The sequence below is a fragment of the Vulpes lagopus genome, chromosome 18 (genome assembly GCF_018345385.1).
Source record: "Vulpes lagopus strain Blue_001 chromosome 18, ASM1834538v1, whole genome shotgun sequence".
Classification (NCBI taxonomy): domain Eukaryota; kingdom Metazoa; phylum Chordata; class Mammalia; order Carnivora; family Canidae; genus Vulpes; species Vulpes lagopus.
The window spans coordinates 21,843,990-21,870,454 of record NC_054841.1 but is presented as its reverse complement, the minus strand read 5'-3'; the positions used below and the strand labels follow the sequence as shown (position 1 = coordinate 21,870,454).

At 47.2% G+C, this 26,465-nt stretch overlaps 1 protein-coding gene across 4 annotated transcripts; it reads left to right on the top strand.

The window, feature by feature from the left end:
• The first annotated feature begins 1,147 nt into the window (after positions 1-1,147).
• MANBAL (mannosidase beta like) lies at positions 1,148-26,465 on the top strand. Of its 4 annotated transcripts, none has more exons than XM_041733065.1 (4): positions 1,265-1,281; positions 6,408-6,475; positions 11,834-12,042; positions 25,509-26,465. In XM_041733065.1, exons 3-4 carry the CDS (start codon positions 11,893-11,895, stop codon positions 25,614-25,616), a joined length of 258 nt encoding a protein of 85 aa, XP_041588999.1. In that variant the 5' UTR covers positions 1,265-1,281; positions 6,408-6,475; positions 11,834-11,892; the 3' UTR covers positions 25,617-26,465. The 4 variants fall into 4 exon arrangements, with proteins under 4 accessions (XP_041588998.1, XP_041588999.1, XP_041588997.1 ...); XM_041733063.1 differs by lacking the exon at positions 1,265-1,281 and adding an exon at positions 1,367-1,757; XM_041733064.1 differs by lacking the exon at positions 6,408-6,475 and having other exon boundaries at positions 1,148-1,281.

Below are 26,465 nucleotides of genomic sequence, written 5' to 3'. Positions count from 1 at the left end.
CCTCCCACCATGCGGTTTCCTCCCCCTCCTTGCCTGGCAAAATGCTATTCATTCTTCTTTTCTTAGTTTAAATGTTACCTTCACAGAGAGGCCTTCCCTGATCACCCTATCTTGATTGTATCTCCTACCTTATTTTCTCATGGTTTCCCCTCCTTCCCAACACATCTCCTGATTCATATACATTTCTCTGTGTGATTGACTAATGGAGGTGTCAGACATGAATTCCTACTCTGTAAGCACAGTGAGGGTGGGACCCACCTGCCAGCCACCGTCTTCCCAGTTCCATAGTACATGATCCAGGGCAGAAACTCCATAATTATCTGCTGAATGAATAAATGAATGCTACATTTTCTATCTTCCATTCCACCTCACATAGCATGGAGTTAGTGGACGTTGTCTGAATTATAATTATTTTAGTATCCTCTAAGAGTGAGCTTTTTTTTTTTTTTTAAGACTTTATTCATGAGAGACACAGAGAGAGAGGCAGAGACACAGGCAGAGGGAGAAGCAGGCTCCATGCAGGGAGCTCGATGCGGGATTCGATCCCGGGACCCCGGGATCATGACCTGAGCCAAAGGCAGATGCTCAACCACTGAGCCACCAGGTGCCCCTAAGAGTGAGCTCCTTGGGGGTAAGATTAGGTTTCAGTTCTTTTTTGGATCTCTACCCTCCAACCCCTCCTCTGCGAGCTGCCGTGTGGGAGTTCTCTATGTTGCATGGCAAAGGACCCTGAAAATAGGAGCTTAAAGCAGTAACGTTTATTATTTCACAATTTCACTGTATCTCCGGTAACTAACACAGAGCAGAGTATGGCACTGTTAATTTTCTGGGTTTTTTTCTCAAGTACGTTCTGTGCCCACGACTCGGAGATCAAGGGCCGCGCGCTGTACCCCAGGCCCCCCGCCGCCCCCCCGCCCCAGCCCGCCCCGGGTGAAGGCCTGGAACGAATCCTAATAATGCGCTTCCGTCTGGACGCTGAGAATTCTTATTTGCGTCCCCTCTTTGCAGGCTCCTAGCTCAGGGTCTACCATAGGATGAAAGCGCCTGTAGACGTCTCCTAACCGTCTGCTGAAATGGGCTCAGACACAAAGGGGCTTTGAAACACCGGGGAGGTCTGTTCCCGCAGCCCCAGGCCCCCCCTCCCGCTCAAACCCCCCGAGTCGGGACAAAGGCCGGAACCCTAGCAACGCGGGCGGAGCTTGACCCGCGGGTTGCTAATGCGTCACTTCCGGGATCTGCGGCGGGAACCACTTCCGGGGGAGCGGCCGGGCGGCGCGGGAGGTGAGTGCGGCAGCGCGGCGGCGGCGGCGGCGGGGCCCGGGCTCGGGCTCGGGCTCGGGCGTGGGCGTCGGGGCGGGGCGGGGTCGCGGGGCGGCGGGAGCGGACGCCGGGTTGGGCTCGGGCGCCGCGGCCCGGGTGCCCCCGGCGGCGCGGCTCGGCCGGGCCGGGGACGCCGTGCGCGCGGCGAGAATAACTTCCCGGGGCGCTCGCAGGAAGTTACTTGCGGGAGGGAATTGGAGTCCCTGGGGGGGCGAGGCCTCGCCCGGTGCCGCCCGGCGCGCTCGCTCGGAGCCCGGGCCGGAGCCGGGCGCTCCCTCCCACCTGCGGAGCGTCAGCGGCAGCCCCCGCCCCGGGGTCAGTCTGGCCGGAGTTGGACTCCAGAGTGGGCTCCCAAGTGCTGTGTCGTCGTGGGCCTTCTCTGGTGGTCTCCTCGGTTCTCAGTTTCCTCCTTTGTAAAATGGGCGCATAGGCTTGTGGTGAGGATTAAATGAGATGGGGAAGGCGAAGCGCTTAAGTGCACAGTGCATGCTTATTGTAATGAACCAGTGTTGATCTTAGTTGATCTTAGCTAACGTCCGTGCTTTATTCGCTTTTGCTCAGCGTCCCCCGATGTCCTTTTATTTGTGTTTTTTTAAAGACTTTATTTATTCACGAGAGACAGAGAGGCAGAGACACAGGAGGAGGGAGAAGCAGGCTCCACGCAGGGAGCCCGACGTGGGACTCGATCCCGGGACTCTGGGATCACACGCCCTGGGCTGCAGGCAGGCGCTAAACCGCTGCGCCACCCGGGGATCCCCCAGTCCCCAATGTGCTTTTAAAAAAAATAAAAAGATTTTATTTATTCAAGAGGCAGAAACATAGAGGGAGGGAGAAGCAGGCTCCCCCCTGGGAGCCCCATGCAGAACTCCCATCTCGGGATCCTCCCCCAGTGTCCTTTATCTGCTCCAGGATCCTGTCCAGGATACATTACATTTAGGCGCGTCTCTCTCTCTCTCTCTCTTTTTAAGATTTTATTTATTCATGAGAGACCCAGGCAGAGGGAGAAGCAGGCTCCATGCAGGAATCCGACGTGGGACTGGATCCCCGGGCCTCCAGGATCACGCCCTGGACTGAAGGCGGCGCTAACCGCCGAGCCACCCAGGGATCCCCTAGTCGCGTCTCTTTAAGGTTCCTCTTGGCTTTGATGGTTTCCCAGACTTTGCTTGTTAGAGCAACTTGGCAGTTTTGAGTAAAATGATCCTCAGTTGAGATTTGTCTGATGTATTTTCGCATGATTAGTTGGGAGTTGGGAGTTTGGGGGCAGAAAACCACAGAGGTAAAGTACCATTCTCATCACATCAAGGGTACATGCTATTAGTATAAATTGTCACTGTTGATGTTAACCTTGGATCACTAGCTTGGGGTAGTCGAGTTTTTCCACTGTAAAATTTCTTCCTTTTCTCCCCTTTCCCATGTACTCTTGGAATAAAGTCATTTTGTACAGCCCGCACTTAAGAATGTGGAATCATGCTCCACACTTAAAGGCGGAGTATCTACATAAATTATGTGGAATTCTCCATGGGAAATTTGTCAGCTCTCCTACATTTATTTATTTACCTGTTCAATGATTTAGATCAGTATGGGCTCAGATACTTATTTTCATACTTTGGGTTATAATCCAGTAGTACTGTATTTTATTGCTCACACTGTTCCAGCTTTGGCCATTGGGCACTCTATCCCTTTGACATGTCCCAGCAAATGTGTTTTTTGTTCTGTGGGTTTTTTTTTTGAACATTTTCTGCTCAGGCTCATCTTGTATATTTCGTGCCTCAGTCCTAGAATTAACCATTTCTTGGGAGCCTTGGTTCCTTTTATTGGAGAATGTATTAAATGCCAAGACCTGGTTGTTAGGTGTGATCATTGCTACTGGGATGCCCATGCTTCTAGGTCCTCAGTGCAAGAGACAGATGTGTGTATACTAACCTGTATATATACACATATCTATAAATACTTCCCTGTGTTGCCACCTGTATCTATATTAAGCTAAATATGAGTTCCTAGAGATATCTGCGACTCTCATCAATTCCACATGGATCATTCTAGCCTCCTCTGGCTTATCTGTAACTTCCTACTCCATCTGTGACTAATCTAACTCCCACCATCTACCATCCATTTACTCAGTTGTTCAATTTCAGTATACATATATAGTGTTTTCAAAATTGTTAACCTCTGTCGCCTGTGGGAAGTAACTATCAGGTAGAGTGTACTGTACATGTGTACTTCCTTTTACCTTCAGTCCTACAAACTCCACTCATTTTCATAGTTAACTAGGTTGGCACCTGATAGCCACCCCTCTCCTTTCAACTACTATTTTTGTAAAGATTTTACTCATTTGAGAGAGGGAGGAAGGGAGGGAGCACATGCACATGAGCAGGGGGAGCAGTGGGGGAGGGGCAGAAGCAGATTCCCCGGTCTGGACCCTGGGATCTTGACCAAGCTGAAGACAAAGACTTAACTGAGAGGCTGGGCCACACACGTCCTGCCCCCACCCCAGCCCTGTGAAGTTATTTAATACATTTGTAATACATTTAGATTCAGAATGTCACATTCTTTGTACCATCCTGGGATACTTTGACCTCTGAAATGATTTTTTTTTAACATTTGCATACATTAAATTTTATTCTTTGTGTTGTAAAGTTCTGTGGGTTTTGACAAATCCTTAATATCTTCTATTCACCATTACAGTATCATACAGAATATGATCCCTTTGACCTTCAATCCCTTTGACCTTCAGGGATTATGTTTAACTTCTTTCTTTCGGATTTTACTTCAGCAGTGCCATTAGCTCTCTGCAAAATATATCCATATCCTCAGAACTTATCATCCCCTACTGCTGCCACCTGGGTGCAGGCATGTCTTTTTGACTGTTTCAGCAGCCTCCTGCCTGACTGGTCTCCACAGTCCCAGGTCCCACTCTTGTACCCCTGCAGTCTTTTCTCAACAGGGTAGCCAGAGGGACCATTTAAAAATGAGTCAGACCCTGCCATCTTCTTTGCTAAGTACCTTCAAGAGTCTTCCCTTTTACTCAGGGGAGAAACCAAAAGGCTTTATAGTGGCCTCCTGGCCCTACACAGCTTGTTTCCTTTCTTGTTCTTCTTGATCATAAAGCTCATTCCTGCTTCAAGACCTTATTCCCACTGTTCCTCCAGTGGGTATTTAAATGACTTTTCCTGTGCTTTCTTTTTGGCTCTGCTGAAATGTTACCTTCTCAAAGAGGCCCTTCCCTCACCATCTCATATCAAATCATACTCCTTTATATTTTCCCATAATACCCAACTCTGACATTATACTCCATGTGTATGTGTGTGTGAGTACCCCCATTTGGATGAGAACTCCGTGGCAGAAGTTAGAATAACCCTTGACACACAGTAGGTGCTCAATAAATATGTATCCAATGAATGAATGTCTCAGACCACTAGTGTCTGGCATTCATGGGTGAGCCTCAAGGATTTTAATAACCTTATGAAATTATTTGTTATGTTTGGTAATAGATGAGTAAGTATTTTTTATTAAATTCTGGCAGGGGTATGAGATTTCCCCAGTGTATGAAAACCTCTGCTTGGGCAGCCCTGGTGGCTCAGCGGTTTAGCACCGCCTGCAGCCCGGGGTGTAATCCTGGGGACCCGAGATGAAGTCCCACGTCCCTGCATGGAGCCTGCTTCTCCCTCTGCCTGTGTCTATGCCTCTCTCTCTCTCTCTCTCTCTCTGAATAAATTTAAAAAAAATCTTAAAAAAAATAAAGGCTCTTTTAAAAAAAGAAAACCTCTGCTCTTAAAGCAAGTCTGGTGCACTGTAGGCTAGAGACACTGCAGGATAGCTCTGCCTCGACTCACTGGGAAAGCCTAGGCAAGCCCCATGCTTCTCCACTCCTACTCCTCATTGTTAAATGAGGCGGTTGAGGCTTCTGTTCTTGCTTTCCAGGTGGGATACAGGCAGAGGCTTCATCATTCACCAAATATCTGAGTCAGGCCCTGGAACAAACTCGGGGTGGGCCCAGGGCCCTTGCTGTCCAGGGCCTTAGAGTGGACCAAGAAAAAACATTAGTCTCCAGACTCCTTATTTCTCAAATAATAAGAAATATGTTTGAATTTTGGCTCAGAACACACATACTTGGATGTAAATAGATGTAACTGAAAAAAAGCTTCAGGATACAATACTGACCCTTACTAATGGGATTTTTTTTCCTTCCTTCCTAATGTGATTTCTTTCTTTCTCTTTCTTTCTTTCTTTCTTTCTTTCTTTCTTTCTTTCTTTCTTTCTTTCTTTCTTTCTTTCTTTCTTCTTCTTCTTCTCCTTTCTTTCTTTCTTTCTTCTTCTTCTTCCTTCCTTCCTTCCTTCCTTCCTCCTCTTTCTCTTTCTTCCTCCCTCCCTTCCTTCCTTCCTTCCTTCTTTCCTTCCTTCCTCCCTCCCTCCCTCCCTCTACCCCCCACCTATACCAGTGGATGGAAGGAGGGCAGGGACAGAGAGAGAGAGAATCCTTAGGGAGGCTCTGTACTCACAGTGCAGAGCCTCATGCAGGGCTCCATTTCACTTCCCTGTGCTCATGGCCTGAGCTGAAATGAAGAGTCAGGCGCTTAACCCACTGAGCCACCCAGGCGCCCCACTAATGTGATATTTTCTATTGTCATTTATTTAAATCAAGTGTTAGCTAATGAAGTTAAGGAAAAAATGCTTCTTGCAGCCCCCTAAGTGGTTTCCACGACTCACTGATGGGTCACTGCCTGCATTTTGAAAACCACGGACCTAATGGGGAAGCTCTCAAGCTCTGGAGTGGAGGAGCCAATCAGTTTGAAGCTTGACTTTACCATTCATCAGCCACCTGGTCCCTGGGCAGGGCACATAACCTCTCCCAGTTTCCTTGTCTTTGTTAGTAAAACCCACCTCCCCAGGTGGTTGCGACTTGAACCAGATGCTGCGAGGTGTGGTGCACAGCTGTCAAAGGATTGCTTGTTGCTGCTGCAACCATGGTGGGGGGGGTGGGGGGGCAGCGGGGCGACAGCCTGGCACAGGCACAGGGAGGCTGAGGGCAACCGCCTCCCACTTGAGATCTGAAGGATGAGTAGGACTCATGTGACTTCTGTACTCAGGAATTGAAGACCCAGAAACACTGGCAGGAAGGCTGGGAAGTCAAGCACAGGGGTGTAGAGAAAACTAGGTAAGCATTCTAAAGCATACATAATCTGTGTCAAGCAGATTTTTTCACAGTCACCCTCCCATTACATCTATGCTATCCTATATAGAAGCCTTTGCTTGAACAGTGACGATTCACATCTTCCTAGCCTTTTTTGATCTTTGGCCAACAAAATCAGTTCATACATGGTTGCAGTCACAGTGTTCCTGTAATTGTTGTCTCTTCAGCGAATGTTATTTCGCCAAGACTTTCCACTGACCTGATATGCATCGTTTATATTTGCCATCTTAAGGGGGAATATGCCATGATGTGCAGTAATTGGGTTAACTGACTCTTTATTGTTGGACACTTCAGTTGCTTCCTGTTTTTCACTATCATGAATAGCACTACTGTGAATTTTTTTGTACCTGAAGCCTTTTTTCTTGTTTTGAATTGTTTCCTTACTGTAAATTCTAGGAAATGAGTTATTCAGTCAAAGGATATAATCACTTTTATGGCTCTTGTTATATATGGCCTGATTGCCACTAAAAAGCTTAAATGCATTATTGCTTTGAATAGATATTATTGTTTGGCTCATGAGAATATCAAGACTCCAAAGTGTAGCTACTTGCTGATAGAATCAGGCTTTTTGCCCCCATGCCCAGGCCCAGTTTTTTTGTATTTCAAATGTTCATAACAGTGTTGCTGTTAGTAACACTAGTTAATCTAAGTATTGATAAGTTCAATAGGCTTGTTAACAGCATGAAGCTTGGGACCAAGGGCATTTTTAAGAATGCGTACTTTAGGGGTTCCTGGGTGGCTTAGTCGGTTAAACCTCCAACTCTTGATTTCTGCTCAGGTTGTGATCTCAGGGCCATGGGATCAAGCCCTGCATGACCCACACTCAGCAAGGAGTCTGTTTATCCCTCTCCCTCTGCTCTTTCCCCTGCTCATGCTCTTTGTCTCAAATAAATAAAATATTTTTAAAAATTTTCAAAAAATGTATAGTTTGTGAGCTGCAACTGAAAAAAATGAGAGCGCCTTCTCATACCTTGGTGTTCACATGATGGTGCCCTGGCAGGGCTGCACATTTCCTCCAGAGAAGCTGTTCTCGTGGCTGCCCTGGAATTCACTTCAGGGCCAGTTCATGAGCCACCCCAAACAATCTGCCTGTGTCTGAGCGTCATACCTTGTATTTGACCAAAAATGGTATTCCTGAGCTTGAGGCCCCACCTGATTCACCACACTTGGAACCAGATGATGTTGGGTTCTTTCCAGAAGTCAAATCCTTCCTGAGAAGATGAAGATCTGCCAGCTCTGAGGATTTTAAAAGGGCCCTCAGGCTTGGAAGGTGACTCCCAAAGAAAGCAGAAATGATGTGAAAGTAGCCACCCTGTTGGCACAGGCATGTAACCTTCCTAAGTGTCCAGGTCAAAAGGGACACAGTACTTATTTGCATAAGTCCCACTCTACTTACTGAGAAGGTCACTTTACTATCCTTTAGTCACTACTCTGATGATGGTGCAAAGCAGTGAAAGATCCTAGAAACTTCCCTTTAGCCCAGGGTTATGCGGGGAATACAATGCAGGCCACATGTGTAATTTTACATTTTCTAGTAGCCACGTGTAAAAAGTAGAAAAAAGGGGCGCCTGGGTGGCTCAGCAGTTGAGTGTCTGCCTTCAGCCCAGGGCGTGATCCTGGGGTCCTGGGATTGAGTCCCATGGACGGGCTCCCTTCACGGAGCCTGCTTCTCCTTCTGCCTGTGTCTCTGCCTCTCTCTCTCATTTTGTCTCTCATGAATAAATAAATAAAATCTTAAAAAAAAAAGTAATTTTTTTTCATTGTGGTAAAATGTATATAACAAAATTTACCGTTTTAACCATTTTTTTTTCCATTTTAACCATTTTTAAGTGTATTCAGTGGCATTCACAGGGGTGTCTAACCATCATTACTATCTCCAGAAGTCTTTCAGCATCCCAAACTGAAACTCTGTCCCCATTAAAAACTAAGTCCTGTTTCCCACCCCCCAACCTCTGCTAACCTATCTCCACACTTGATCTTAGTCAAAAGGCCGAGAAGCAGTCTGCTAACCTATCTCCTAGTTTCTGGCTCTTTCTAGTTTATAGTTTCTTTGCCTATCTAGGTACCTCTTACAAGTGGCATCAAACAACATTTGCCCTTTTGCGTCTGGCTTATTTTACTTAGCATCATCAGGGCTCATCCATGTTTTAGCAGGTGTCAGAATTTCACTCCTTTTGATAGCCAAATAGTATTCCTTTGTATATATGCCCCACATTTTATTGATCCATTCATCTGTTGATGGGCTCTTGGTTGTTTCCATCTTTTGGCTGTTGTGAATGCACCTCTGAACACTGGTGTACATGTTGTATCTGTTCAAGCCCCTGCTCTCTGCTCTTTGCGGGTATATACCTAGGAGTGCAGTTGCCCTATCATATGGTAATTCTGTGCTTAACTTTTTGAGAAACGACCAAATTGTTTTCTAGTTTGTATTTTCACCCTCTTGATAGTGTATAGTGTCTTTGGGTATACCAATTTTTAAATTCATCCTGATGAAGTCCAATTCTTTTTTATTTTGTTGCCTTTTTTTTTGTTCTTTTTTATTTTGTTGCCTGTGCTTTTGGTGTCCCATGTAAGAAATCATTGTCAAATCCAATTTCATGAAGATTTTTCCCTGTGTTTTCTTCTGGGAGTTTTATAGTTTGAGCTCTTGAGTTTAAATTTTTTTTTTTAAGATTTTATTTATTTATTCATGAGAGACACAGAGAGAGGCAGAGACATAGGCAGAGGGAGAAGCAAGCTCCATGCAGGAAGCCTGATGTGGGACTGGATCCCAGGACTCTCAGATCACAACCTGAGCCAAAGACAGACACTCAACCGCTGAGCCACCCAAGTGTCCCTTAAGTTTAGCTCTTTGATTCATTTTTGCGTACATCTTTGTATATGGTATAAGGTTCCAGCCTCATTATTTTGCATGTAGATGTGCAGTTTTCACAGAACTATGTGTTGAAAAGACTGTTCTTCCACATTGAATGATGCTGGCACCCTTATTTGAAAATCAGTTGACTGTGTGTGTGAGGATTTATTTCTCAGTTCTCTATTTCATTAGTCTATATCCTTATCTCAGTACAATACTGTTTTGCTTTCTGTAGCTTCCTAGTAAGTTTGGAAATCAGAAAGTAAATCCTCCGGTTTTGTTTTTAAAGATCAGGTGAAATTATTAATACAACTTAATCTAGTATATCATTTCAACATGTAATCAATATAAAAAATCATTAATGAGATATTGTACATTTTATGTTCCTCCTATGTCCTAACTTGCGTGCATAATTAATTTAACAACCTTCTTAGTTTGGACCAGCTGTATTTCAGCTCTCAACCACATGTGGCTCATGGCCACCATATTGAACAGCTCAAAAAAAAATTTTTTTTAAGATTTATTTATTCATGAGAGACACAGAGAGAGAGAGGCAGAGACATAGGCAGAGGGAAAAGCAGAATCCATGCAGGGAGCCCAATGTGGGACTCAATCCCAGGACTCTGGGATCACGCCCTGAGCCAAAAGGCAGATGCTCAACCACTGAGCCACCCAGGTGTCCCTGGACAGCTCAAATTTAGCAGGAAATTGCATTTTGGCACACCTCTCTGAAAAAACAGAGGGCTTTGGAGTCAGGTGGGCTTGGTTCCAAAGTCAGTTTGCCCCCCCTCCTTTTTTTTAAAGATTTTATTTATTTGAGAGAAAGAGAGCATGAGTGGGGGGCGGGGTGGGGCATAGGGAAAAGCAGACTCCCTGAGCAGGGAGCCCGATGCAGAGCTTAATCCCAGGACCCTGGGATCATGCCCTGAGCAGAAGGCAGCCACTTAACTGACTGAGCCACTCAGGCGCCCCAGTTTGCCCCTTTCTTGTTGGGGTGGGCAGAGGAGGCCACTTGTGGGTACTGTGGTAGAGGGGAAGAATTTGGTCATACCAGGGCAGGAGGACAGCAATAAAGAAGGCATGCTGGGGAGGTGACACTTGAGCTCAGCCTTGGAGGTTGAGTAGGGGCTTCACCAAGCAGTCAGAATGGAAAAGGGCATTCTTGGCAGAGTTTGCAGCCTGGGCAGAGGCCCAGGATTTTGAAAGAGCCCATGCTCTTGGAGAACTACAGGCAGTTCTTTCAGCTCCACCAGGGTATTAGGAGTGGGGGCCGTGGTGAAAGGAGAGGCTGGCTAAAGCTAGACCTGCTACCACTGGCCACTCCTGCCCCTGTCATTCATGTGCCCAGCATCTCTTACTTGGATTACTGTCAGTAGCCCCCTTACCGGCCTCCAAGTGTCTACTCTGCACCCCCTCACCTCACCCTTTAAAATGTAAGTCAGATAATGTCATCTCTCTCCTCAGAACCCCTCAGTGGCTTCAGTCAATCCAGAAATGACCTAGTGGGTCAGCCCACATTCCTCCCTGATCTTTCCTCCTTCTTGAGCACTCTTCTATGGCTATTTTGAACTCATTTCCTGCCCCAGGGCCTCTACACTTTCTTTTCTCTCTGCCTGGATATGCCTGTTTCAGATGTTCCAGTGGCTCACTCTCACACTTCGTACCCCTGCCACTCAATTCCCATCTCTTCAGAGAGCCCCTCTTGACACCCTATTCAAAATAAAACAATGCCCTTCATAAGTTTTATTCAAAACAGTTGTCACTAGCTGGCACAGCACATCTGGCAGAGGTTGTCAGCCTCTGCCCTGAGATGTAGGCCCCAAGATAGCAGGGATTTGTCTTTTTTGCTCTCTCTTCAGTGCTTGGTGTTCAGCAGGTATTTGTTGAATGAATAACTGGGTGAATAAGCGAACAAATGAACGAAAACCTGAAACATAGCAGGCCTTCAAATGTGTGTTGATTAGAGACTTTTGTTGAAATGTTTGCCTTTACTTATTTTTCCTAACTTTGTATTTATTTGTTTGTTTATTTATTTATTTATTTTTAAATTTTTATTTATTTATGATAGTCACACACAGAGAGGGAGAGAGGCAGAGACACAGGCAGAGGGAGAAGCAGGCTCCATGCACCGGGAGCCCGACGTGGGATTCGATCCCGGGTCTCCAGGATCGCGCCCTGGGCCAAAGGCAGGCGCTAAACCGCTGTGCCACCCAGGGATCCCTTTTTGTTTTTTGTTTTTTTTTTGTTGTTGTTGTTGTTTTAATCCTAACTTTGTATTTAGAAAAATTTCAAATATAGAAAAAAAGTTGAAAGAATAGTCCAATGACTGTCCATGTCCACTTGATTCAAGGACTGTTAATATCTCACTGCGTTTGCTTTATATATTCTTGCAAGTATGTGTATGTTTGTGCAAGTGGAAGCGTTTAAAAGCCAGTTGTAGAAACATGACACTTAACCTTTGTGTTTAGAAGTTGGCTCTGGAAAGTGGTGAATCAGAGGAGACCACAGGCAGCTGGTGGCCGAGGCCATGGCCTCCGACCTGGACTTCTCACCTCCCGAGGTGCCTGAGCCCACTTTCCTAGAGAACCTGCTGCGGTACGGACTCTTCCTGGGGGCTATCTTCCAGCTCATCTGTGTGCTGGCCATCATTGTACCTGTTCCCAAGTCCCATGAGGTGGTAAGTCCTTCCCTGTGAGCCTCTGCTCCTCAGACTGGGTTCTAGGTACTAAAAATAGATACCATGGCAAAGAAGATCAGTTGGGACTATGCCAAATTCCTGCCTAGTGGCATTGAACTATGTGACCAACACTTTATTTGTTTACACGTTAAGCAAATTTTTATTTACTCCTTACTACATGTCAGTCTGTCCATCCTCATGCAGCTTCAAGTCCTTGAGAGAAGGGCAGATATGAAGCAAATATGCATGTTTCCATGAGAAGCCCAGGGCACTGTGAGGTTGCATATCAAGGTGGGGAGGACCTGGTCTTAACCTTGGGGCAGGGGAACTGAACTGCATTTGCATGGAGTCTACTTCAAGTAACTTAGTGAAGGTGACTGTGGCCAGAGCACAGAAGGACATGATGAGAGTTGCAGCTAGAAGAGTGAGTGGGGCCCAGAGGATTTTAAGTAAGAGACTGACATGATCAGATTGGCTTTTTGTTGTTTTGACTTTATTCTTGGCTTTTTGTTGTTTTGACTTTATTCTGTAGGTCTTTTTATTCTGTAGCATACTCCTTCCACTACCCTCCCTTTTCTCATGACATTGATTTGTTGGGGGAAAGCAGGTCATTGTCATCTATAGTATCCACATCCAGGATTTAGCTGATTGCCTCTGTGTGGTGTCATTTAACATGTTTCTCTGTTCCCTATATTTCCTATCAATAGGAAATTCAGTCTAGGGATCCCTGGGTGGCGCAGCGGTTTGGCGCCTGCCTTTGGCCCAGGGCGCGATCCTGGAGACCCGGGATCGAATCCCACATCAGGCTCCGGGTGCATGGAGCCTGCTTCTCCCTCCGCCTGTGTCTCTGCCTCTCTCTCTCTCTCTGTGACTATCATAAACGAATAAAAAAAAAATTAAAAAAAAAAAAAAAAAAGCTACGGGGTTTGTAGACCTCAATCTTAAGCCCAAGTGCATGGAGACCAAGTTCTAGGCACCTGTTTTGCAATGGAGCTATACTAGGCCTCTTGTTATTTTGTATATGAGCAAAAAGTGTCAAAGCAATAAACAAAAAAAATTTAAAAAAAAAAAAAAAGGAAATTCAGTCTAGTTGCTTGAGTCAACTCAGATCAGGTTATTTGGTGAGAACACCTCATAGCTGGCGCTGTGGACTTGCTGCTATGTGTCACCAATGTGCATGTGGTGTCTGCTTATCATACATTTAGAGATGCTGGGAATGATCAGTGGGTTTAGGTGGTGTGAGCTGATCCCTCTATTCAAAATTTCCCACCAAAAACAAAACAAAACAAAACAAAACAAAATTTCCCACCAGTCTTTCTTGTGTTTTCAGCATCCATTGCTGGGCTTCATTATTTCCTTCTGAATTTATTAGCTGGAATTCTTCAATGAAGACTTTTTCCTCATTGCCTATATGGTTATTCTGAAATGCTGTTCATAGTAAAGGCTGGATAAATGCTTGTTTTTTTCCCCCTTTATTGATACTCAGAACAGTGAGCTTGGACTCTAGCAGTCTCCAATCTTGACCAATGAAGCTTTGATTTTCACATCATTTTGAACATATATATATATATTTACTTATATCGGTTTCTTTTTTTTTTTTTAAGATTTATTTAAGAGAGAAGGAGTATGCATGTGTGCATGGGCACAGGGGAGTGGGGCAGGGGGAGAGGGAGAGAGAGTCTTAGCAGACTCTGTGCTGGGCATGAGTCAGATGCAGGGCTTGATCTCATCACCCTGAGATCATGACCTTAGCCAAAACCAAGTGTCAGGCCCTTAACCGACTAAGTCACCCAGGTACCCCTTGAATATATATTTTTATATATTTGATATGTTTTTAGATTTTTTTTGTGCTCAAATGGTCTCAATGGGAGCCTCATCAAGTTGTGTGAAATAATGTCACCAGGGAAGTTCATTTGAGGCTCATTGCCTAGGACTTTTCTTAGAGATGGGTCACACAAGCACCCTCTGCTTATGGACCAGAACTCCAGGCTTCCAGAAGGAAAGCCGGTATTCGGCATAAACCATATTGTTTGGTTTAGGTGCAGTGAGTTACTCTTACCAGTTCTAGGAATTGTGAGAACCACCCAGAATCCAGTTTTCCTGGTGCCAGCCAAGGGCCAACCTTGCAAGTAGACTTGCCTAAAGATAGCAGGGTTTTTTTATGTTGACTCTATTCCATACACTTAAAATATATTATAATTTAAAAATAACTACATTGTTTTTTACTACTGACAGTAAGACTCAAAATGAAATATAAGGTTTCTTTGTGGTTCTTTCTGGCCTTAAAAATATGCCCCAGTAGGAATGTATGGTCAGAATACTGGGTTTAGTAATTCTTTTCTTCATATAGTTATATTCCCATTGTGATATACAGTTAGGCTAACTTGCTTCAACTTATTGTGAATTTTTAAGGATTTGTTTCTGTTTTGATTTAATTAAAAATTATGTAGAAATTTATGTATAATATTTCCCAAAGTCAAAATGATACAAGATACAATTGTCTTTAGAAACAGAAGTCTCCTTTAATCTCAATATCCTCCACCTTAGTTCCTTCCTTACTCCATAAGTAATAATTTTTATTATTTTGATTCTTTTGTTTTTTATTAAAACATGAGCAAATGCATATATGTGTGTGTGGTGTGGATATACATACATATGTATATATATAAACATTCTCCCTTTTGATGCATAAAAGATGGCATACTATTAAATACAGTTTCCCAGGGCAGCCCAAGTGGCTCAGCGGTTTAGCGCTGCCTTTGGCCCAGGGCATGATCCTGGAGATCCAGGATCGAGTCCTGCATTGGGCTCCCTGAATGGAGCCTGCTTCTCCCTCTGCGTGTGTGTCTGCCTCTTTCTCTGTCTCTTGTGAATAAATAAATAAAACTTAAAAAAAATACAGTTTCCCATGTTTCTCTTTTCACTTAACATATAGTATATTCTGGAGATCCATTTTTCTTGGAGGTGACTGTGTCCCAGAGATCCTGCTCATGTAGCCGGGAGGATTACAGCGATTTACTGATGCAATGGGGAGCCTTGGCAAAGGAGCAGCTTGGGGTGGAGCTGGGGAAGAAGCATGCTAATGAGTTGTTTTATTTATTAATTTTTTGAAAGATTTTCTTTATTCATGAGAGACACAGCAAGAGAGAGGCAGAGACATAGGCAGAGGGACAAGCAGGCTCCATGCAGGAAGCCCGATGTGGAACTCGATCTTGGGATTCCAGGATCACACCCAGAGCTGAAGGCAGACGCTCAACTGCTGAGCCACCCAGGTGTCCTGAGTTCAGTTTTAAATAGGTGCCTTTAAGATACCAGTTGGTTGTGCCACATAAGTGGTTGGATCCACAGGTCTCTAGCAGGAGGAGGGTCTGGGCTAAATGCTGATCAACTGTGAGAGTTGAGATGTAATTGAAGCTGAGCAGTGAGGTTGAGGTCTCTGGGGCAAGAATCTGGGATGAGATGAGCAGAAGACCTGGGCTGCAGCTCTTCGTGGGCTGCAGCCACGAAGAGCTGCAGCATGCATTTATTTATTTATTTTTATGTATGTATGTATGTATGTATGTATTTATTTATTTATTTATTTATTTATGAGCTGCAGCATTTATGGGGTGGGCGGGGAGGCACAGCCAGTGAGGGCCAGGAAACCTTGGTGACTATGGACAGACCCATGGCTTCTGAAGGTTCTGTCCATCTCCGTTTCTTATTCTGGTACTTTGAGAAGGAGGTCATGATTGGAGTTTTTCCACCGACAATTGTATCACACTCTAAAAACGTAATCCCTCTGCTCTGGGGCTCTGTCCTCACAGACATGGCATGCTATTGGGTATTATAAATAACAAACATTTTTACTGTCATTGGCCACTGATGAAGCCTACTAAGAGTCCCAAGGGAAGGAGGTGATGAATGTTTTTATTTTATAGGCAGAGATGTAGAGTCAGAGATGTGTGGCCTTTTGGATTGTTGCTGCTCACCTCCTGTCGTGTTCTTAACTCTTCCAGGCTGGGCACAGAGGCCTGGGTCAGTTTAGCAAACAAGGCAAAGGGGGTGCCTTTTACTCATCTCTTTGAGGCTCTTAGTGGTGCAGTGAGTTGAGGCATTTTAAGGCAAGGAGTTGACAAAGGGCTCAGCTGTGTGCCTGTTCCTGTTCCCCCCACTCTCCCACTCTGCCATTTAGAGGTTAATTTGGGACAACAGCCTCCCTCATCTTTTGAAATATGAATATAGTATATAACGTCTCGTTTTAATTTATCTTTCAGTTTAACAGAATAAGGCTCACCTAGGTGAATTGTCTTCATAACTGAAGCTTATGGTTTTTAACTTTTTTTAAAAGCTTTTCAATGGATCAATAACAAAAATTACAGTACTGGTAATTAAGCTTTTTACTGGCACATCAGGCCAACAAATGGCCCCCAATTATGCAGGGATTCTACTGCCGGCTTTCCTCAGTGTGCCCCCATAACGCAATCTTCTCTTACTCCCCACATTCCCAATCCACCGAAGGGAACACAATATTCTGTGCACAGTCTCATGAAGAGAGGGTGAGTGCTGAGACTGTTCAGAGGTTGAGCCTGGCAGCTAGCTGGGATTTGGAATTTGGATGGCAATGGTGAAAAGAAGAAGATTTTACTTGGGACCAGGGAGGTCTTGAGGAAGGGTGCTTGTGGGGATAGCTGGTGGGAACCTCGGGCAGCCTGAGGGCAGGAGGGAAGTGGAAGGTGTCACTTGAAATGGAGGGTGCCAGGAGGTAGGAGAGGGTAGAAATGGGGGTGGGAGGACCCAGAGAACAGTCTTGCTCTCTTTGCCAGTTCGCTTAGGGCAAAATCATCCCTTTTGCTTGGCCTATAGGAACAAGGTTTATTAGTGGCTTTTTGGGTCAGAAGATAATATTTTTGGCTCTAGATGATGGGAAAGCCTTTGAAAAGCAAAAGAATGTCTTTCCTGTTGTTCCAGTAAGCCGATTTTTTGCAACTAGTTTATGACTTCAGTACTTCAATACTTAGCAGATTATTTGAAAGCTCTTTTGGGGGTAATCAGGGAAGAAAAAAGGAACACATACAAATGCTTCCCACCCCACCCCCTTCTTTTCATAGTGGGAGCAAGAACCAGTTTGCTAAATCAAAACTAAAGTCCTTCCAGTCCTAAGCCAAAGGAGAACGTGTTCTTGTCAACACCTTATTAAACCAAGACCTGAGAAAACAAACATTTGTGTGAGCCTGATTGAGGCCTGAGCCACACTTAATCCAAGCATTTTCTTGTCGGCTGGATCCTAAAATATGAGATAGTAGATCCTTACACCATTTCTGTCTAGCCTAGGATGGCAGATACATGTCATCTCTCATGCCAAGTCTGGTGGAGTGTGTGGTGGCCACAGTGAATGGGTTCTGGGCCTGCTCCTAGGCTCCAGGTAAAGTAATTGATTGTTGATGTCTGCTGTGAGCAAGAGCCTGGGGAGTTCTTGAGCTGGTCCATGATTCTCCATCTGTCTTCACCTGCCTGGGGGATTTCCAAAGGCCTGGGTTGCTCCCAAAGAGATTCTGATTTTGTTGTTCACTGTAGCCTGCATTGGTATTTTCTTGAAGTGCCAAGGTGATTCAATTATGCAGCCACTGGTCTAGTCTTTAGACTGTTTCCCTGAAGCACAGACCAATTTTGGGAGGGTAGGTGATATTCAGTTTTACATTAAGTTTGAAATAATAGCAAGACATCCGAATGGGAAGGAAAGAACGAGTGAGAAGTTGGGGATAGAGACCTGGGGATTATTATATCTACATGGCTAACTCCTTGAAACCTTAAGAGTGAATTACTGAGCTTTTCAAGGGAAATTAGGATTCAAGAAAGGCCTGAGCTTGGGGCATTCCCAACCTGCTTGAAGTAGTTTCTGTGCAGTGTGGATATCCTGAAAAGATGTACATGCTGTCCCATGCAGCTGGGCCTCTGGAAGGGGTGAGAACCAGGTACCCTGTCACTCACCATCTGCATCCCCTTGGTCTCCCCTCCCTGTCTATCTCCTGTCTTTCACTTATACCAGGGCCCTGTTTCCTCTGCTCACTGTCTCTGCGGTGAGATGAAACATGGCTACTAAAGTAGCTTCTAGAGTTTATGTCTTTCAGCTGCGGCATCTGGAGGCTGCCTTCTTGCTTGGCCCCAGTTCCAGAATGTCCAGGGAAGGAACTGTAGCTGACCCACCTTGGGACAGCGAGGGCCAGTGTGATGGGAGGGGAGAGTCCTGTGGTGTGATCTCTTCGGGGTGGAAGGGCAGGCCATGTCCCAAAGGAGCAGTAGTGCTGTGCAGACAAAGCTGGGGTCTCTGTTCTGGTGGCTCACAGAGGACAGGGCAGAGCAGTGGGCAGAGAGGACTGCGGTATCTCAGAAAACTGCCGTCGTCTGAGAGAGCACATGTACAACCCGGTCCCCACGGAGGTGGTGTGACAAGGAAAAGCAGCCCTCCAGAGTTCTGCTGCAGTAGAACAAAGTTTTTAACAGAGTTCCTAGATCCCTAGGGGGTCCCTGGATAGGCTTCAGAAGTCTGCAAGCTCCCTGAAACTGTGAACAAAAATGTGATGTTTTTACACTCAGACATATTTTCTGGGAAGACAGGCTATAGCTGTTCTGAGAGTGAGGTGTGGTACTTTAATGAGGTGGGAGCTAAATTCCAGGAGTTTCAGGAGTGGGTGGTGAGGAAATATAGGTAGTGAGCCTCTCTCCCCCCCCTTCCCCAAAGGCCTGTTGGAGCTTACTCCCAGTCTCTTTTGGATGCATTTCTACACAGAATGTTGATCCAGTTAACCCTGAGCAAGTGGGTGTTGACTTTTAGTTCAGCGACTCACGAAGCAGATAGTAATGGTTCATCCGGCAGTGAATCACAGAATTTGATTGCTGACTGTTCCCATCTCTCCACATGTATGTGTCACATCTCCCCAACTGCTGTCAGCACTGAGGCCGGTACCTTCACTTGCACCCTGCTGTCTCGATGTGGACCATCACAGTCTCTTTTTGCAGTCATGAGGACTCTCTGTTGAAAGTTCTGAAACTCACCTCCAGCAGTTTCTCCAGAAAGAAATTGTATTGGTTCTTAAAACTGAGAGTTTCAAGGCACAGCTGGGTTCAGAGGCTCACAAGGTCTTCAGGGCTCTGTCTCAGTCTCCTGGCTTTCCTGTGAGCGTTGGCCTCCTTTGTAGGCCCTCGCCACGTGTCCAGGAGGTGGCTGCAGCAGTCCCAGCTGCATCCTCATTGCTCATGATTCACAAGCAAGAGAAGCCATCTCTCTGCCTATGCTCACTTTCCAGGTCCCCTGGAAGGCCTCTGGCTTGACCACATGCTTACACCTTGCCCCACAGGTGGGAAGGAGCAGTGGGTACCATTTCTGGCCAGGCCACGTTTAAGTGGCCACACCTGTGGCCACAGTGAATGAGACTCCCCCCCCTAGAACTACATGGGACAGAGAAAGGGCAGAGCTGCCAGGCAGAGACAGCTGATGCCCAGTGAGATCCAGTGAGAACTCACAGAATTGATAGAAAAGTGGTGGCTTTCAGTGTGATGCCCACATAGATGTCACTGTCAGCCAAAAAGCTCTGCACTTTTGGAACCCTGGAAAGGATGGAGCCTTCCCAGCAGTGGCCTAGAAGTTCTGGACCCTTTTGGAAAACTCTGTCTGAAGCTGCCAGAGTAAATAATTAACTCGGGCAAGTGTATATTATACCTACTCTCAACACCTTAGGAGACAGGCTCGTAGAACTAACTTTGCAGTTTCTGCCCTGTATTTTTTTAACCTTGGGAGTAGTTCACAGTTGAACTGGGTGGCAGGGTGTTTTTTACTTAACGAGCCCTCCTGGAGAGATTGCTGTGTGGTGGGCAGGGTGATGGTATAAACACAGTTTTGAGACGTATACCATCTCATGGGAGAGACAGCCGGACACACAAAGAGCCGCAGACCAGCCAGTGGGAAGGGCCTGTAGTCGTGCTGAATTGTGTCTGGAATAAGCTCCGAGGCTGTTCTCTGTAATCACCGTTCTCTTGCCTGCCAGGCACGTCCCGGACACTGTGTCTTCATTCGCCTGTTGAGCCCACATGGAGGGCCTCCCCCACTGCCTGTTTCAGCTAGCCCTGTCCTCTCAAGGTCAGGGCTAGGTCCACCTCTGCGAGGTCTCAGACCCCACCCTGCCCAGGGCCTGGGACAAAGGCACACCTGGTCTGAGTGTGGCCCACCTTTCGTGTCCCTAAGCCTGTGTCCTGCGCTATAGAAGGAGGGCATGCATACCCAACCCAGAGTTCCTGGGGATCAAGTGAGGTAAGGTGTGTGAGGATCTATGCACGTAGCACTGTGGTTTTCTTTCCCTGGACCACTTGAGAGGAAAGAGTGGTTTCAGTCTGTATGGAATGGTGCTTTGTTCTGATTTATCAGACTAAATCCACACTCAACTGTATAGTGGAAATCATAAAATTCTGAGTGCTTTCCCTGCCGGAAGGGATTTGATGCATTGTGGCACAGATTCGATTATTTGAATCTGATGAATAGCAGCAATTTTCTGGCCTCGTAAGCAGCTGTGGAACTACTTCATTATTGATGAGGCCTGTGTCCACAGAGGACTGGCGCCTCCGCAGAGCCAGGAACCACCTGCGGGGGTGGGGGGGGAGGTTTTCTTTTACTCCTGACGGCGTGATTGCTGAAGAAACTTAATACTTGCTTCAGATGAGGCTCAGAGTTCCCAGATTTAAAGGTGGGGCTCTAGTACTAGGAGTCTGCCTAGCTTGTACCAACAACATGCATTTGAAGAGTAATTAAAAGGCAGCCATCACTCGGTCGTTCCTGCTAGCTAAAATTTTGGAGCTATAGCTCTTCGTGACTAGGACCCCACCCAGCATCTGAATCATGTGCTTAAGAGCTGCTTTTGCTTCCCTGTAGCTTGGGGGGAACTTGGCTGCACCCTACTGGATCAGTCACTGAGACTCAGCCTCAGTTTCTTTGCTTTGTAAAATGGACTTATAGTGGCTGGCTCATTAGGGTGATGGAAGCTTAGTGAGTGGGTGTTTGGTGCGCGTCGCTAGGCGTGTGTTCTCTTCATTACCCCGTGGTGTCTGGCACAGAACCTGTACGCACTGGGTACATGTAAGTAGGGGGAGTTCTGGGAGCCTTGGCAGAGCAGGAAAAGGAACAAAGCATGTGGCCAGTACTGGCGGGCTGGTAGCTTGGAGTGACAGTGGGCTGCACGAGAGGGCATGCCAGGAGGCAGGGCCAGCACTGAGTGGAGTGACCCTGGAGGCCACCAGGAAGCTCTTGGAATTTGCCTCCTACGAAGAGGGGGACCAGGAACACATTTAAGGCAGAAGACAGACATGGTCAGGACTGTTGTTTTAGACTAGACCAACATCTATCTGCGTGGTGGATGGTGGGAAGAACGTGTTGGGGGCTGACACGGTGAGGGTGGGCAGGCGGGAGGCCATGGGGTCTGGCCTGGTGCAGTACTGTCTGTACAGAAGGACCGGGCCGAGTCGAGAGCCCCTGGGAAAGTAGAATGTGCAGGGCCTGGGGGTGCACTGGAAATGGGGGCACGAGGGAATGGCGAGAACCCAGAAGTGACTTGGAGGTTTCTAGCTTGGGTAACTGGATGAGTGATGATGCCAGAAACTGAGGTGGGAAAGGGAGGAGGAGTTCTGGGGTGAGGAGGAGACTGATAATACATTCAGATGACTCGATGGCTGTAATATGTACACACACCCACAGAGAGCTACTTTCAGCCATAAAGAACAAAGCCGGCGCGAGGAGCCCTGACCCACTCTCCTGACTCCTGTCAGAAATTCAGTCACAAACAAGGGGTCTGAGTAACCCATCAGCAGAATCTAGAACAAGCTGTTCTTGTTGTTCTCCTGTCAACTGTGCAGCCTGTGGGTCTAGGAGCTGCTAAATAGAGGGTGGACTTAACAGTTAACTCATTCTTGGTCCCCAGCCCTGAGGTCCCTAGGACACACAGGACAGACTCATCCTGCCTCTGCTGCTCACCCCCTGACTCCTTAGGCAAGTCACATAACTTCTCTGAGCGTTTCTTCGTTTGTCTGTACAGTGGGACTTGTCATGACACTTTGCGAGGCTAAAATGTGTCCATGCCACATAGCCCAGGGCCTGGCACACTGTAAATAACAGTAGCAGCTGTTGTGGCTCTTGTTATTACTGGTGGCTATGACTAGCCATACTTTAGGGAATGTGTATTGGGTTTGAAATCTGCTTGTGTCCTCTGTGCCCATGGGAAAACTGAGACCTAGTCCTAAGTGTTTTTTATATGTACATATATATGTGTGTGTGTGTGTGTGTGTATTTATATTTGTAGATATTTATTTATTTAAGTAATCTCCACACCCAGTGTGGGGCTCAAACTCACAACCCCAGGATCAAGAGTCACATGCTTCACCGACTAAACCAGCCAGGTGCCCTTAAGTATTCTATTTTCATGACGATAAATAAGAGTGAAGTTCCCATAACTTCAATCCCAAGATGTTGCTTGGTCTTCCATTTCTTTCTTTTTTCTTTTTTCTTTTTTTCTTTCTTTCTTTCTTTCTTTTTTTTCTTTTTATTTTCTTTCTTCATTCCTTCAGTCATTCACAGTTGAAGCTGTCCCAAGGAGTTTACAAGCTAGTAGGGGAGACCAGCACAAGAACATTTAACTGTGGTAACGTGTGATGTGGCACTCTGCAGTTCCTCAGTAGTGGAGGTAGGGGTGGAGGAAGGGATGTGCCCTGCTAGAGATAGAGGAGCAGGGAAGGAAGGCTAGATGGCGAGCAGAAGTGTGTTAGGCTGGGCCAAACCACAGGGAGGGGTTTGCTGGGTGGCTAAGAAGGGTATTTCTCTTGTTAGGGGTGACCAGTGGAAGCCCTGGCACCTGACCCAGTATGGTCTGGAGAAAAGCCCAGAAGAAGCTGGAAATGTGGCCTCCTTAGATGCCATGCCATGTGTGGGGCATTAGGCTGTGGGAGATGGAGAGCCCCTGGAAGGTTTAAGGTGAGAGTATCTGCACGAGGCATGGCATAAAGCAGGGAGGTTGGTTAGCAGTGGAAGAACTGAAGTTGGGACTTGGGTGCTAGAGAGAGTGACCATGTCAAGAGGCAGAAGGGGTCGAATCATCGGGATGTGGTGACTGGACAGTTGGGAGGAGAGAGTAGTGGGGTCACTGGGACAGTGGGGAGAAGGGCCTGGCCTACCAGAGAAGGCGCCATGCTTGGTCTGGGACAGTGGAGTTGGAGGTACCTGGAAGAGGCCAGTCCCTGGCAGCTGACAGAGAGCTGGATCAGGAAAAGGTCTCAGGAGAGGTCTGGGAGGGACCAGAATGAATGAGGCCCCTAAGAAAGGGTTGGTGGAATGAGGGAAGCACTGTGGCTGGCAGGTGGTTGTCACCATCCCTGTGGATTCTGCACTGGGGCCTACTGAAACCAGAGGAGGCACCTAGCTTTTGAGTTTAGAGGGTTGGGAGCTCTGGAGATCCTGGCAGGCTTGGCAAGTTCCCTGTGCGTAAACCATTCACCCGATCAGGGCCTGTTTGTCTAGGGCACTGGGAGACTGACCAGTTAGTTTCCCCGGCCTCGTAGGTAGTGCACTGGGGACAGTTTCCAGTTCCCAAGGTCTCCAGAGACCGTGCCCTGTGATTTGCCTTCAACACTAGCCTCGCTGTTCCGCTCTGCAGCCCTCAGCCTGTGCACTTGACATGCTGGCTCCTCTGAGGTTTGGTTTTGTTTGTTTGTCTTTCTAATGGGCTTTCTTCTTTTTTCTCTCTTCCTTTTTTTTTTTTCTTTCCCTTCTTTGGCCAAGTTTAAAGTATCTCTGCAAGTTGACAGGCTGGGGGAGCCCAGTGTTTCCATTAGGGAGCTGGCTGGGGAGGGGCTGGCCCCCTTGTTATCTTGGGAGGATCACCTGTGGGTACTGGGACTGGGCTGGGCCTTTCCCCCTAGTGTCTCCGCTGGCAGGGTGGAGTGGAAGCAGTGATGGCTGATAAGAGGGAGCTGAGACCTCTAGAGTAGGCCCCACTAAGGTGTGGGCCGCCCTTCCCAGCCCCGGCCACGCCTCCTTGGTCAGCCCGAGGCTTGAGGCACAGGCCAGGGAAGGATAGAGAGCAAAGCAAGCTGGAAGCTGGGAGTTGGCCAGTTAAACCGAGGAAATAATTTTCTCTTCCAGAAATGTGCTCCTTCTTAGTATTCTTAGTCTGCTTTATATTTTCCCATTTTTAATAGAAGGACACAGGTACTGAGAAACGTTTTGTGTTTCTGTCATGCTGGGGCCGTTGGGGAGTGTGGGCACTTGAATAAAGGGTCAGCCACTGCCCAATCCATTTCTTCTACCAGGAGATTAGGGGCTGGCATTGCCAGGCCTTTAATGTTTTCCGGAAAAGCTAGGAGTCCAGGTTGAATGGGAAATTACCAGTTGGCTCAAATTCTTAAAGATAAATGCTGGAAGCCAAGTGAAGTCCACCTGTGGCCAGAGGACACCCGGGGACTGTGGTCAGTATTCTCCAGGCCAGACACACTTCACTATAACATCCTGCCCAACCAAGGCACACTGGGACTTATCTCCCGAGGGAGGAGGGAGCACTACAAGACTGAGTCACTTCCAGATTCATCTCTGACATGAGCCTTTGTGGCTGTGGCACACTGAGTCCCTTCCCCGGAGTCCACTGTCTTCACCCGTGCAGTGAAGGCCAGGGCTGGGTCTATGGTTTTCAACCCTTTTTTTTTTTTTTTTTTTTAAAGAAGTAGAGCCTTTGTATAAACCAAATCTTATAAGGAACGGGACACATATAAAAACTGGGGCTGCCTGGGTTGTAGGGAGAGTCTGGAGTTCTGCCCCAAGGCTGCCCTCTGCCCTCCCTGACGGCTGCCTCCGCCAGGCCCCACAGAACAGTGTAGTGGTTGCCCACCTGCAGGCCAGCGCTCTCTACCCCTCCAAGCCCTGGCATGCTTTGCGTTGAGTGGGAGGAAGAGGACCACAGGGCTAGAAGGAGAGCGAGCTGCAGTGGGTCTGCCCCGCAGCTGGCACCTCACCCCCTGGTATGTGGGGATGTAGGCATTGTGAGGAGCCAGCCCCTGGGCGGCCTCCTCGCATCAGCCCTCCATAGCATACGTCACTATTTCCATTTCACAGGGGGGTAAACCAAGGCACAAGAAGAGGAAGTGAGTTGCCCACAGTTCACTTGGCTGGCATGTGGAGGGGCTTAAATTCTACCCAGGCCTCCAAGGCTCCAAAGGCTTCCTCCTGCTCTGGAGCATCTTCCTTTGTTCTTCACGGAGAACCACCCTGCTCCCTGGGTTGGGGGCTGGGGCAGCCCCTCAGGTCTGAGGCTCCTGGGTCCCAGCGATGATGGTTCCTATCCCCGGTGTTTCTGGGCCAGTGTGCTTTAGTTTGTAAAGTTCCTTTCAGACATGACCTTGTTTTGCTGGTGTCAGACTTGACTTGTCTAAATAGGACTCTCCTTTCTATTGCTACGCAGGAGGCAGAGCCCTCTGAGCCCAGAAGTGCGGAGGTGACGAGGAAGCCCAAGACTGCTGCTCTTTCCGCCAGCAAGAGGCCCAAGAAGGAGGCAAAGAAGAAGCGATAGAAGAGGAGGCCTGTAGAGCCAGGCGGGCGAGGCAGGGGCCTCGGCGGGGAGCCCTCCTGGGACTCAACGTCCTGTTCCCTCCGACGTCCCAGGGTCAGGGCTGAGGTGGCTGGGCCACTCTCTGACCACAGATATCTGGACAATCATGACAGTCCCCAGGCCCCAGCTGGGCAGCCTACCACTTCCTCTTCCTTCTGCTTCTGAGACAGTTTAGAGCCACAGGGACTAAACCCTGTGTGCAGAGGCTGTGCAAGAAGTCTGTCTGTCCAGAAGTTGGGTCAGCTCTGAGTGACATTTCCATACTTAATCATTATGTCCAACCTTCAGACCCATACCTTGTGGATTTACATTGCATTTTAGAGTCGTGATCTCATGCTGACACACACCGCCCCTCCCATCACTTGTGCACCACAGATCTGCTAATCAGTCACCTTTGTCTCTGCCATACAGATGGGGTCAGGCCAGGCCTTCCCTGTTTGTTTAGGTCAGGACGCCATGGCTACTGCGATGTCAGTGGTCTCACAAGCATGACAGCCAGGTCCGAAGATGCCTGGTGGCAGAGCCAGCAGGCAGGCTGGCCGGCCAGGGTTTGCCTGGTTCTCCTCTGGCAGACAGAAGGGATTTGGCTACATGAGTGCATGTTCTTGGGCTCAAACTTTCTTAGCCTCTGAAATGGGGGGCTTGTCAGTCTCAGAGCAACCTCTTTTCAGCCCATCATGGCATATTCAGTGTGTGCCTTTTGGCTTCATCTGTACACGTCCCCTTTCCCCTCAATTCTTTTAACTCCCATAACAGTGAGGAAAAGTCATCTGGGCAAGTAAATGTCAATAAACTGCCTCACATGCTGAA